Source organism: Neovison vison, chromosome 5, assembly GCF_020171115.1.
Source record: "Neovison vison isolate M4711 chromosome 5, ASM_NN_V1, whole genome shotgun sequence".
Lineage (NCBI taxonomy): Eukaryota > Metazoa > Chordata > Mammalia > Carnivora > Mustelidae > Neogale > Neogale vison.
The window spans coordinates 58535366-58547569 of NC_058095.1; the positions used below are offsets into that span (position 1 = coordinate 58535366).

General features: G+C 54.0%; 1 protein-coding gene across 1 annotated transcript in view; it reads right to left on the bottom strand.

Moving 5' to 3' along the window:
• The window catches only part of GAS7 (growth arrest specific 7), a 191359-nt gene extending 180028 nt beyond the window's left edge, over positions 1-11331 (bottom strand). Inside the window, exon 1 of the mRNA XM_044249090.1 lies at positions 11068-11331. Coding sequence (XP_044105025.1) covers positions 11068-11250 — 183 coding nt within the window. The 5' untranslated portion in view covers positions 11251-11331. The remainder of the gene's footprint in view (positions 1-11067) is intronic.
• Positions 11332-12204: the final 873 nt, after the last annotated feature.

A 12204-nucleotide genomic window follows, 5' to 3' on the forward strand; every position in this document is an offset into this window, starting at 1 on the left:
CCCCCCACCCCCACTTGTGTTCTCTTGCTCTCTCAAATAAAATAAATAAAATCTTAAAAAAAAAAAAATAAATGCTTTGCTACTCAAATTGTGGCCCAACAGCACCGTCATCACATCGGAGATAGTTAGAAAATGCTAGTCTGGGGCCCGACCCCAGACCTACCGAATCAGAGATGACGTTGGACAGGTAGGTTCTAAGCATGTGCTGACAAGAAGACAACCCCCAGGTCCTCCCCCCATTATAGTACAGGCTAGGAGGAGGCTCCTGGCCAGCTCAGTCAGTGGAACACGTGACTCTTGGCTGTGAGTTCAAGCCCCCCCCGCTGGGTGTCAAGATGGCTTAAAAAAAATAATAAAATCTCTAAAAACAAATAAATACATGAAAATATCAAACTGGAGTACCAGATAAGCGGATCCTGTGTTGAGTGTGTCCTTGGTGATCAACAATGTAATTTAGTTTTATTTTTTACTCTGAGCACAACAAAGGCTTGCAGCAGCTTTTTATCAAAAGAAAAAAAAAAAGCTAAATGAGAACAGTAGATTCAAACTTCCTCTTTCTATTTCTAAATTACATTACGAATCAAAAACAAATGGACTCAGTGACATTCCTCCCTGAGCCGCTCCTAAAATAAGGATCCTCTATCATGATTAAATTAGGACCAGGGCTCCTTGCTGGAGAATTCTTAAAATATCAGCTTTAAAGAGTTTTTACAACCTAATTACCTTCTTTTGTTGTTGACTAATCCTGGAGTTGTCTGTGCATTTGACAAGCAAATGAGAAGGGAGGAGGGATTAAGATATCTGAGACAGAAGCTTGGAAGCCAAACACCCAGAAGGGTTTTCATTCCAACAGAACAAGTGTGAGGCTCAACTCTCTTAGGTCACCTGCCAGAGTCACCCTAGAGGGGAGAGCATATCCCTAAGGGCTCCCCAAGGATGAGCCCCTGACCTCAGCTCCCTGTCTCTGTTGGAGCTCACGGAGCCCTGAGGAGAGCTGGCACACAGTAGGTGCTCAAATGTAAATGTCTGGGCCTTGATTGTCCAGACATTGTGACAAATGTATTGGCCATAATGAAAAAAAAATCATAAGAAGTCCGGGGATCAGGAAATGATCGCATTATGTTCAAAACGCATAGGCAAAGTATTGATTCCTGGGCCCTGCAGAGTGCTACATGACAGGATAGCTTAGAAAAGGGGACAGTGGCTTTGCAAGAACAGCAAGAGTTCATCCTGGCTCTGAGGAGCTAGGAGGACCTGATAAGGTTTGCAATGTGAAGAAGACCTTGCAGCCGTGGGAGCCGGTCAGACACGCAGCACCTCAGGCCCCCTCTCAGGCCTACTGAGCCAGGATCAGCAACCAACAAGACCCGGGAAGGGAATGCATTTGGAGAACCTTGTTCTAGAAGCACTGGATTCAGTCCTGAGAAGCACAGCTGAAGGCAGGACCAGAAAATACTGAGCCTGAGACAGTGCAGAACTAGGTCATCCTTCCCAAGTGAGAGCACACCCACATATGTTTAGTTTGCTTCTTTCCTCCTGAGCACACAGTAGGACAGCTACCCACCATATTAACTGCGCTTTGGTCAACGAAATATGAGCACAAGTATCACATGTTGCTTCCAGGCAGAAGCTTCAGGGACCAGATGCTATTTGACGTGATCACCAGCAAGATTCCAGACAGTGGTGGTTCCTTCATCCTGAGTCCTAGAGGGTCTCGCGGCCCCAAACCAACTTGCCACAAACATCCAAAGTGCAGAAGAAGCAAACCTAGGCTGTGTTACTCACCAAGATCTGGGGGCTCTTTGTTATGGCAGCACATCCTAACCCATCCTGACCGATACAGTACAATGCCCGAGATGCCAGCGCTTTCTCAGGACGCATCTGCAACTCCCCACTGAGAACTACTGAGCTGCATCATTACCTGGGGGTAGGACTTCCCAAAAACCCCAAACAGCATCATTTCATTCAACAACCCTCTTCACTCTTCAGTTCACTCCGCCAACTCCCTTCTTCTCTCCTTTCTAGGGTTGTCTTGTCCATTTATGCTTTTATCTTAAAGCCGTATGCTTTTCGATAAACTGCTTTAAATCCTCCTTGCAACAAGATAACAGATCATCACAAATACAGATAGACTAGACTTGGCTCCAAATGACTTTTGGTTATTTAAAAAAAAAAAAAAAGAAAAAGAAAGAAAGAAAGAAATCAAAACCACCCTTCCTCCCCCAAAAGACAAAGATTTGCTGTCACTGAGGATATTTTAAAAGAACGTGGCCCTGGGCCAGCAAGTATTCCTTCAACCTGTTCTCTCCACGAAAGGATACTTACGGAACGCCTGGTACACACAGTCCCTGCTTTTAAAAAACAATTCCTTCCTGGACACACCATTTCTTTTTGTCTTGTCATAGGGCGAGATCTGAAGTATGCTAACTCCATGAAACATTCAGCATCACTGAGCAAATTATTTTTTAAAATCTAGCCTCCATATAGTTATGGCACCCCTTCTGCCTGTCGGACCACATGCTAAGCATAAGTGAGCCTCATTTTACCCAGTTCCTTCTGGTTGGACAGGTTGCAGCCAATTTATGTTTAGGTATTAGGAACGTGGGATTCCTGACGCCCACAGCTTGCCTATCAGATGCTTCCTGAGCCCAAATTTCTAGAAATGGAATTGCTAGATCAGAGGGCATGTGTATTCTGAAGGCTCTTAGAGTATGCTGTCCAACTACCCTCCAGGGAGGGATGCCTGGGTGGCTCAGTTGGTTGGGAATCTGCCTTTGGCTCAGGTCATGATCCCAGGGTCCTGGGTTCAAGTCCAACATCAGGCTCCTTGTTCAGCAGGGAGCCCGCTTCTCCCTCTCTCTGCCCGCTGCTCTGTCTACTTGTGCTCTCTCTCTCTGACAAATAAATAAAATCTTTTAAAAAAGTACCCTCCAGGGAGCCTAGGACAATTTTCCTACACCATTCCTTAACAATGCTCATTCTTTTTAAATTGTGACAGTTTTCATTAAAGCAAGTATCCTTTTTAGAAAAAAATATGCCACCCTGGGGCACCTGGCTGGCTCAGCCGGAAAAGTGTGAGACTCTTAGGGCACCTGGGTGACTCAATGGGTTAAAGCCTCTGCCTTCCGCTCAGGTCATAATCCCAGGGTTCTGGGATCGAGTCCTGCATCAGGCTCTCTGCTCAGCAGGGAGTCTGCTTCCCTTCCTCTCTCTGCCTGCCTCTCTGCCCACTAGTGATCTCTGTCTGTCAAAATAAATAAATAAAATCTTTTAAAAAAAAAAAGTGTGCAACTCTTGATCGCGGGGTCATGAGTTCGAGCCCCATATTGGGATAAGAGCACTTTCTGCATGAAGGATATTAACTTTTTCCCGATCTATATTTGCCTTTGCCTTATGTTTTTAAGGAAGAGGTCTCCAGTGGCAGAATTCACAGATAAGGAGAAGAGAGTAGGAAAAGGGTATCAGCACCAACCTGCAAGAGACGAGGTCCACCCCACCCCCCAGAGTCAACCCACCAGCAAGTGCTTCTGACTCCACCTGCCCAATACACCCCAGACCCACCCATGCCTTACTATCTCCACTGCCACCAGCCAGTTTTCCTTCCTACCCTCTTCACGGCCAGTCTCTGCACCGCAGCCCAGATGAGCTGTCCAAGATGAATCGGGGCACGCCCTCCCCTGCCATCAAACCACAGGCTTTCTGCGGCACTTGGAGAACTACCCGCCAACCACGAGGAAGAAACAATAATTATGTAATGTGCCACAATGTATCGCTATGAGGGCAATCAGAAAAAAAAAAAATTTCTGCAATACAGAAATGCAATACAGAAATGAATCGGATTAGCGTGCTGAACGCCTTAACCTTACACAATGGCATATTTCAAATGGGTTCTATTTTTAAAAACCTTAGAGGCTTGAAGTCAGCCATGGTGGGAGGGTCGCTACCCCAGAAATGCAAACCTGGGGGAAAGGGCAAGAAATCCCAAATGATTTTTTAGTATGTGTCTTTTATTGTGCACAATGTGGACTCTTACAGAAAAATCAAGTCATATATATATATAAAATAGTGGGGGGCACAACAATAAATACCCCAAAACCTGCCTCTCTGCCTGTCACACCCCCCTCTCTTCCCCCTGCTCACTGCTTTCTTAACCATTCTAGAATATTCTGGTTCTCGCAAATATATCACCCATACACCCCTCTTCAGGGTTCTTTGCATTCATGATGCCCTCTGCCTCAAATCACTTCTCCCCAGCTACTCCCATGGCCCTCCATCACCAAGGTCTCTGCTCAGAGAAGTTTCCCTGAGGGTCTTCTCAAACCCCACCTATACCCCACACCCCACTCCACCATAGTACCCTATGTTATTGGCCCCACAGTACCTAAAAATTCTTTTTTTTCTAGTGTACCCTCTCCCCAGCTAAGTGTCAGCTTCTCTTCCATGTCTGTCAGTACTTCCCATCCAGCACCTAACCCAAGAATTCACAGCCCATCCTAGACACTCAGGGTTTGTTGAATGAATGAGCAACTGACTTCTGAACTTCTCAACTATATACAGCCCATGAGCTAAGAAAGCCTTTTACATCTACAAAGGGTTGAAAACAAAGTCGAAGAAGGAGGATGCCGCAAGGGCCCAGAAAAACTGGAACAGAGTCAAATCTCAGCATCTATAAATAAAGTTTTATTGGAACTCAACCACACCCATTGGTTCCCAGCCCGTCTATGGCGGCTTCACACTCCAACAGCAGAGCCGAGAAGCTGTGACAGAGCCCATATGGGGCACGTTCGTGGCTTCTCACCGCCCCTGGCGCTCTGCGAATCCCAGCGACGCAGCTGTAACTCCACTTTGCCTCTTGGCCCGCAAAAACCGGAGATGTTTCCTAGCCCTTGACAGAAAAGATGTCAGAGCAAGGGAAGAAGGCGAGGTCTCTGAGAAACATCTCCCAAGGAGAGCAGACGAGGCTCCACTAACCAAATGAACAGGAGGAGAGAAGGTTACGGGTGCCTGGGTGCCTCGTTCGGTTAGGCGCCAGCATCCAGCTCAGGTCATGATCCCAGCATCCCAGGATTGAGTCCCACATCCTGCATCAGGCTCCCTGCTCAGCGGGGAGTCTGCTCCTCCCTCTTCTTCTCCACCCCTCCACCCTGCTCATGCTCTCTCTCTCCTGCTTTCACTCTCAAATAAATAATACAATCTTTAAAAAAAGAAGAAGAAAAGGTTAAGGGGGTGCAGTGGCAGGCAAGGTGGGGGACAGAGAGATGGTGGTTTCCCTGTGGTTTGGCAGGTAGGGGTAGAAGGGGGAGAAGAGGACAGAGAGATGATGAGCTTAGTTGGGACAAAGGACATTGAGTCCCCGGGGAACGAATCTAGCTACCAGCTGAAGAAGTGAAATAAATACATTCAACCAGGAAGGTTCACCCAATAAAACACATCTTCATCAAAAAAAAAAAAAAAAACCACATCTTCATCAGAGGGTAGACAGGGGAGACACAAAGTGTGCAGGGAGGAGGTAGTGAGTCCCCAGGAACCCACAAAAACCCCTCACAAGCCCATATACCTGTTGCACTTGCCCCCTTCACGGGGTCATCATGTGCTCTGATCCCACCGAAGAACAAGCGGCACCCCCCTGCCGGCCACTGTTTCTATTTCTCTCCACAGGGTGTAAACACCAAGCCACAAATCTCACCCCTGCAGGGAGAGAAGAATATACTAATTTTGTAATTAAGTACAAGGCTGGGGCAGTGTAGGGGTGGGGTGGGGATAGGAGATCAGTCCTGGCATTCTGTTGGAAAGCCCATTGTGGACTGCCCTGCCACTGTGAGTAGTCAGGGAGCCAACTGTGAGGACCACATCCCCCCACCCCCCTTGAAGCAGCCACACAAAAATCCTGATGTGATGCCTCACGTTGGATATAGGGCTTTCTGGTCTACCAAACCTCCTTTCTCCAGGAAAGTGGGGGTCCCAGCCTCCGGGCTCGCCGATGAGGACAATCAGAAGATCAGATGAAAGCTGGGTTCTTTCCCCCACCCCAGGCTGAGAGAGCCCAAGAAGGTCAGCATCTCATTCATGTTTCCAGGTGGTAAACGGGCAGCAAGGACTCACGTGGTGGTGAGCGCATGTCGGGGATTCCTGCCGACTTGTTGCTAAGGGAACTTTTGTGAAGGTGCCCTGAATCGGCAGAATCCGTAAGCCCTGCCCATGGCTTTGAAGTCCCGTGGGGTGGCTACTTGACCAGAGATGAGAGAGGTAGGCTCTCCCCAGCAGAGGGGTGAGCTGAAGGTAGATTTCCAAACAGCAGAAGCTACAAAGGCAGGCAGCAGCCCCCAAATCAAAGGACAGGATGACTTAGTGACGATGGCAGAAAGCCTGTTGGGTATACTTGGTCACGGTCACAACCGCTGGGAGCCCCAGCTCTCATCACAGCTCTGCGAACAGAGCTAAAAACCGCCTTACAGAAAAATCCTATTGTGAGGGACAAGGTCACACCCACTGTAGGTAATTCTCACGTTCCAGAACGCAAGGCCTGGTATTAAAATCAATCTGCATAACACAGCAAGTGGCTACTAGATGTCAGGCAGCTCGGATAAACTGTGTCTACTAATCACCAGCACCAAAGATCGCCCCCCACCCGAAAAGGCTGGACTGCCATGCCAATGGCCCAGTGGACAGACCCAGGCTTTAGGGACAGGAAAATCCGGTTTCAAATTCAGCTGCAACATTTATCAGGTGGCCTTTATGGAGAAATCCCTGGCATCTTAAGAAAAAAAAAAAAAAAGAGAGAGAGAGAGAGAAAGAGAATCTCCTCCTAAGGATGGCAATGGAGAATTTTCTAGCAGAACAACAGCCAGATCTCCTGCACTTTGCCTCCCTCTGGGAGCTCACTCTCTCTCTCTCACATCTGGGCTAGCGCTGTTTCCTCTCTAATGGATCACTGTCCCCAGCTGGGCTCTCCCGACCCCTCTGGAGTTGCCAGTCTGCAAAACGGCCTTCGATGCACCTGTAGCCACACCTGTATCCACACCTGCAGGCACCTCCCTCCCACACAGAATCCGGACGGGTCCTGTGACTCACTGTGCCAATAAAATGGGCCAGAAGGGATGTGCTGGTGGTGAGCCCAAACCTTAGGGAGGCCTGGCAATTTGCACTTTGCATTCCTGGAAGCCAGCCCCCAGGGAAAGACTCCAAACTCCCTGCTAAAGAAAAAGGCCACGTGGACAGGCCCTGGAGAGTAAGACACATGCGGAGAGAAAGGCCCCCTTGGAAGAACACCAAGGCACCAGACACGGGAGTGAAGCCGCCATTTTGGAGTTCCAGGCCAGCTCTCCCTTGGGGACCCCAACTCCTGCCACCCCCTGACTGTGAATGCAGGACAGATGCCAAGACAGATGGGCAGAAGAACCACCCAGCGGAGCCCTGTCGACCCACGGTGATGTGTGAGCTAATAGGAAATGGGTGTTTGGTGACACGAAGTCTTGGGGTGGTCTGTCCCACAGCAATATCCACAGCCCAGCCCAGCTCAGCTCCACATCTCTGCATCTCTCTCCCATGGCCGCACTTTGAATGTTCTGGCAGCACATCCCGTGAGCCCAAAATGGGAGAACAGAAGGCAGAGAGGAGGAGACCGGGTTCAAAGGTGACCCCCTGCAGCCACCTGGTTCTGCTGGCAGACAGGGCCCCCCTGTTAGCACCTCTGAGGTCTACACCTCACAGCCAGATGGCAGCTTATTTCCCCAAAGCTCTGGGGGGGTTTCCATGGATGCCTTCCAGTATCTTTCATGTCCCAGATTTCTTTTCTCCATTTGGCTAAGAGCAGGTCACAGGGAATTCCCGGACCTCCACCCACCGAACCTACCCAGCCACAGGGTTCCCTCTTCCTGCTGCTGCTCTCCTCCTCTGGGAAGATCCACCATCCCGAGCACCCCTGATCCTTGAGGCCAGCCCTTGAGCCCACAGGGTGGCACCTCTCCCAGCCCCACTTCCTCGCTCGGGCTGACAGTTTCCTAGAGGCTGCTTCCTGGAAACCAAGGATATGCTGCACCCTTCTACCCTTTCCTTGAAGGCCTGATCCAGGAGATTCCCCTGGGAGCCAGGACCAGAATCTCCCCCGACGGGGCCCCTCCCCTGGGGCTGGCGGGCCTCCAAGGCAGATCTCAGCCCTGCAAGAGTTAGCTCCTAGCTCCTCTCCTCGGGGTACGCTTCTGGCAAAACCAGGGCCTCTCAGTTCCCCTTTCTTCGTATGAACAAGACAGAAATCCTCGGAGAGTGTCCACTTTGCATACACTGCCCTCGACCCATAGTACCCTTCCGCCAAGATGGGGCTTCTTGGTATCACTCTTTAAACCAAAGAGCCAAGGTCTGCTGCACCCAGCTGTGCCCCCCACCATCACACTCCTCCCCCAGGAGGCTGGTGCCCTCCATTCTGTCTGGACCTATCTCCCCAACAGCTCCCCCCTTGTCGTCTGCTCTCCGCGCCCCCAGCAGGCCCAGAGCCAGGCACCTGCTGGCCGACATCCCATGGGCTTGTCCATCTCTAGACTCCCCTCTCCAGGCTCCTGGCTGCTGCACCAACTTCCAGGCTTGAAGGACACCGGCTGCTGCTTTCTCCGGACTTGCAATTTCATATACTGGCCGGTTCACAGCCAGTGACTCCCTTGGGAGATCTCCATTGTCACCTCACTGAGTCTGGCTTGAAGACTCTCCCCATCCCAAGGGACATCTACCCACATACCCTCCAGCCCTCAGCCTGGGAGTCCAACCTGCTCACCCACGAGGTGCCCAGACACAGAGGGCCTGATCTCCTATCCTCTGGAAACTGCACCTGCCTTGACCCTGAAAAGTCCCAGGGCTCAGGCCCAGCCCTGCCCCCACTGTAGGAAAGCCAGCAGCCTCCCTGTGCAAGCAATTTTCAGACTTAGCAGGAGAGATGCTCCAGGTGGGAAGGAGCCCCTGCATTCACCAGAGCCCCCATAGGCAGCGCCCACCCTTAGGACTGCTGTCATCAGCACGCTGACCTGGAGGGCTGCACGTGGCCTCTCCCACAAGGATCCAGACCCTTCCCTCACTTGCCTTTTAGCACTTGAGCCCACAGGGCCGAATTTAAAACAGACGCAGCTACAGGGGGGAAAGTTCAACCATCTAAGCCGCTCAGGCAATTCTCCCCTGGGGCAACTACCTTCACCTCTCATGCCTGCCTGAGAAATGGGGAGGCTGCCTCCCCTTCACAGAGCTTTCGGGGGAACCAGGGCCTAGTAGGTGCTCAAGAAACGGAACCCCCTCCCCGTGGTCCGGCTCCCACAGACGGGCACTTCCCGTGCATGTCCCCACTGGGAGTGGGTCTGAAAGACCCTTACTAAGCACCAGGGTCTGTGACCGAGGCACCCAAGACTGTCCTAGCAGATGGCTCTGTGTGTCTCCAGGGTCTGGTCCGCCCTCCCTTTTCCCAGAGGAAAAAAAAAAAGCAGAGCCCGTTCCCTCTGGTGAACACGGCCTATCAACCCCCCAGCCTTGGGCACCCCCACCCCAAAACACAGCTGGCTGCATCCAGTCAGGGGCGCTCCTCAGCAGAGAGACCTCCAAAGCCAAATTTCCACATCAGGATTTCCTGGAAAAAGTGTGGCCACCAGAGGAACTCTGAAACAGGAGTCCTGAGCCAGGAACCAGGAGGCTACGGGCCCTCCTAAGAAGGGATACATGTACTTTCTCTCACATCTGAATCCCGGGAAGGGAACCAGGGAAGCCCAGGACACACACCTGAGCCTGCCGGACGCACACCAGTTTCTCAAAATACACAATCGGGAGGGTTCTGGAACCTACTTTTCTGCCAGGCCACGAAAATCTCTTTCAGGCTCAATTTTGTTTGAATGCTACTAATCCCTTTAGGGGGGGATTTTGTACCTCTAGGAGGCCACGCTCTGGTTCTGGTAATATTTTCACAGGCTATTTCCCAGCAAACTCACCCAAAATCACTTAACCCCATCAATCATTCTTTCTTTCTCTCTTTTTTTTCTCCCTTTTTATTTTTATTTTTTCTTTAAGTCCCACCCAGCAATTTCTCTCTAAACTTGCTACCCTGTTCTTTGCAAAGTAGGTCAGGGGTCAAATTATAAATAAATTCAGACTCCGTGATTTGGGAGGTGTTTCTGCAGAACATTTGGTCTAACCTTACACAGTTGTGGATAACCGCCTATTGAAGTCTGTACAACAATCCTGGGGTTGGGCAGCTTTTTACGAAAGGGGATGTCCTATGAGGTCAGTCCTCTCCCCCACAACGCCCCCACCAAAGGACTTTTGAAACTTCGAAGCCCACTCAGGCTGTGACCATGAGCTCAGCCATTAGAGGAGAGGGAGTCCTCCCAACTGTCACCCAGACAATAAACAGCCAGCCGACTTGGCTCAGCAGGTCCTTTGCAGTCCTGGGGGCATGCCAGAAGCCCAGGAACAGGCCACTCTCAGGCTCTGGACCTTAGCCCCGGGAAGCCGGACCAGGAGAGGGGCGCTGCAGCACCCCTGATCGGGCGGGTGGCTGGGGCCGGTGGCCAGCCAGGCTCAGCTGACCAGCAAGTGGGTGGCTCCTAGGCGGCCAGGCAGCTTGACCCGGGGCAGCACAACCGTCCACCGGTGGCAGGCTCCGGGCTCCAGGGCCCGATCGATGCCACTTTTTTTTTTTTTTTTTTTTAACTGATCCGGATCCTCCGCGCGTCTTCCCTAGAGCGCGGGACTCCGCAGCCCTCGGCCGGCCCCTGCCACCGCCGGGAGCGCGTCCGGCCGCCCGCTCGCTCCAGAACTCAGACAGGCAACAAGTTGTCCTTCCTCAGGGCGGCCACGATGTGCTCGGGAGGCCCGGCACGGGGGACGCTCCGGGGGCGATCCCCACGCTGCCCAGCCCCGAGGGGCGCCCGCTGCCTCGGCCGCCGGCAGTGTCGGACGCGCAGCAGCTGCCCCCGGCCGGCTCCGCGGCGCCCCTCGGACCAGGGGCGGCTCCGGCGTCCCCGGGTGCGGGCAACAGGTACGCGGGCGCGCGAAGCAGCGAAGCCCCGGGTCTTCCGGCCCCCGGCCCTCGCCCCTTACCTCCAGCAACTGCACGTAGCTCGCCGGGAACCAGCCGCGGAGCCCGTCCTCCTTCTCGCCTTCCCACCAGCCGCCGTCCGGGACCTGCAGCAGCGTGATCAGCTCGCCCGCGGCGAAGCGCAGCCCCTGGCCGTGCCGCTCCCCGGAGAAGGGGTACAGGGTCCGGCAGCGGGCGCCGGACATGGCCTTGGCGCCCGGGCTCACAGAGCAGCCTGCATCCCTGACGAGCCCCGCGGGCTGGGCAGCGGCTCCGCGGGGTCCCAGGCGCCCGGCGCTCCGGGCTCCCGCGCTCTGGGCGCGCGCCGTCTCGGGGGTGCGCGGGGGGTCCCCGGCCAGGCGGGGGACGCGCGCTCCGCGCAGGGCAGCGGAGACTCGCAGGCTTCGCGGAGCAAGCGGCGACGCCCCCGGGCCGGGCAGCTCGCAGATCCAGCTCTGGGCGGGGGGGCGGGGCTCAGGGGGAGGAGACCCAGGCGCCGCGGGCTCCGGAGACAACTTCCCGGGGACGCGGAGCGCGGGCTGCGGCCGCGAGGGCCGGCCGGAGCCGGAGCCGCCCGGGCGCGCGGAAATGCGCAGCTCCCGGGGGAGGTGGGATCCAGAGCATCGCCGGGGGCCCGGCTCGGCGGCGAGGGAGCGGCCGGGCGTCCGCAGAGAAGGGCTGGCGGCCGGGTGGCCGAGCGGGGGCTAGCGCGGAGGCGAGGGGGCGGGGCGGGGCGGGGGCTGGACCAGGGCGGCCACGCCCGCGGAAGGCTGGGCGCTCCCTCGCCGAGGGGGCAGGTCGCTGGGGAGGGGTCTCTGCGCTCACACCCCCGCCTCCGAAAGCCTCTGGAACAGAAACGCCCTTCTGCGCCGGCTTTGTGGGTCTGGTGGCAGCCCGCGGGCGGCGGGCGCCTCCTCCGGGGTGCCTGCGAGGGAATGTGTCTGCGACCGCCCCTGTCGGGGTTGGACCTGGGATTGAACTTGACTCACCGGAAACTGAACAATGGGTGAAGGACAGGTTTGAAGCCTGGCGCCAGAGCCGGGAGGCCGGGTGGCAGTGTGTTGCACTGGAGGGACGGGGCGGGGAGGCGGCGGAGTTGGGAGCCTCCTGAAGAGGATAAATGGAGGAAGGGGGAAAGGTGAGAGGAACAGCCCCCACCA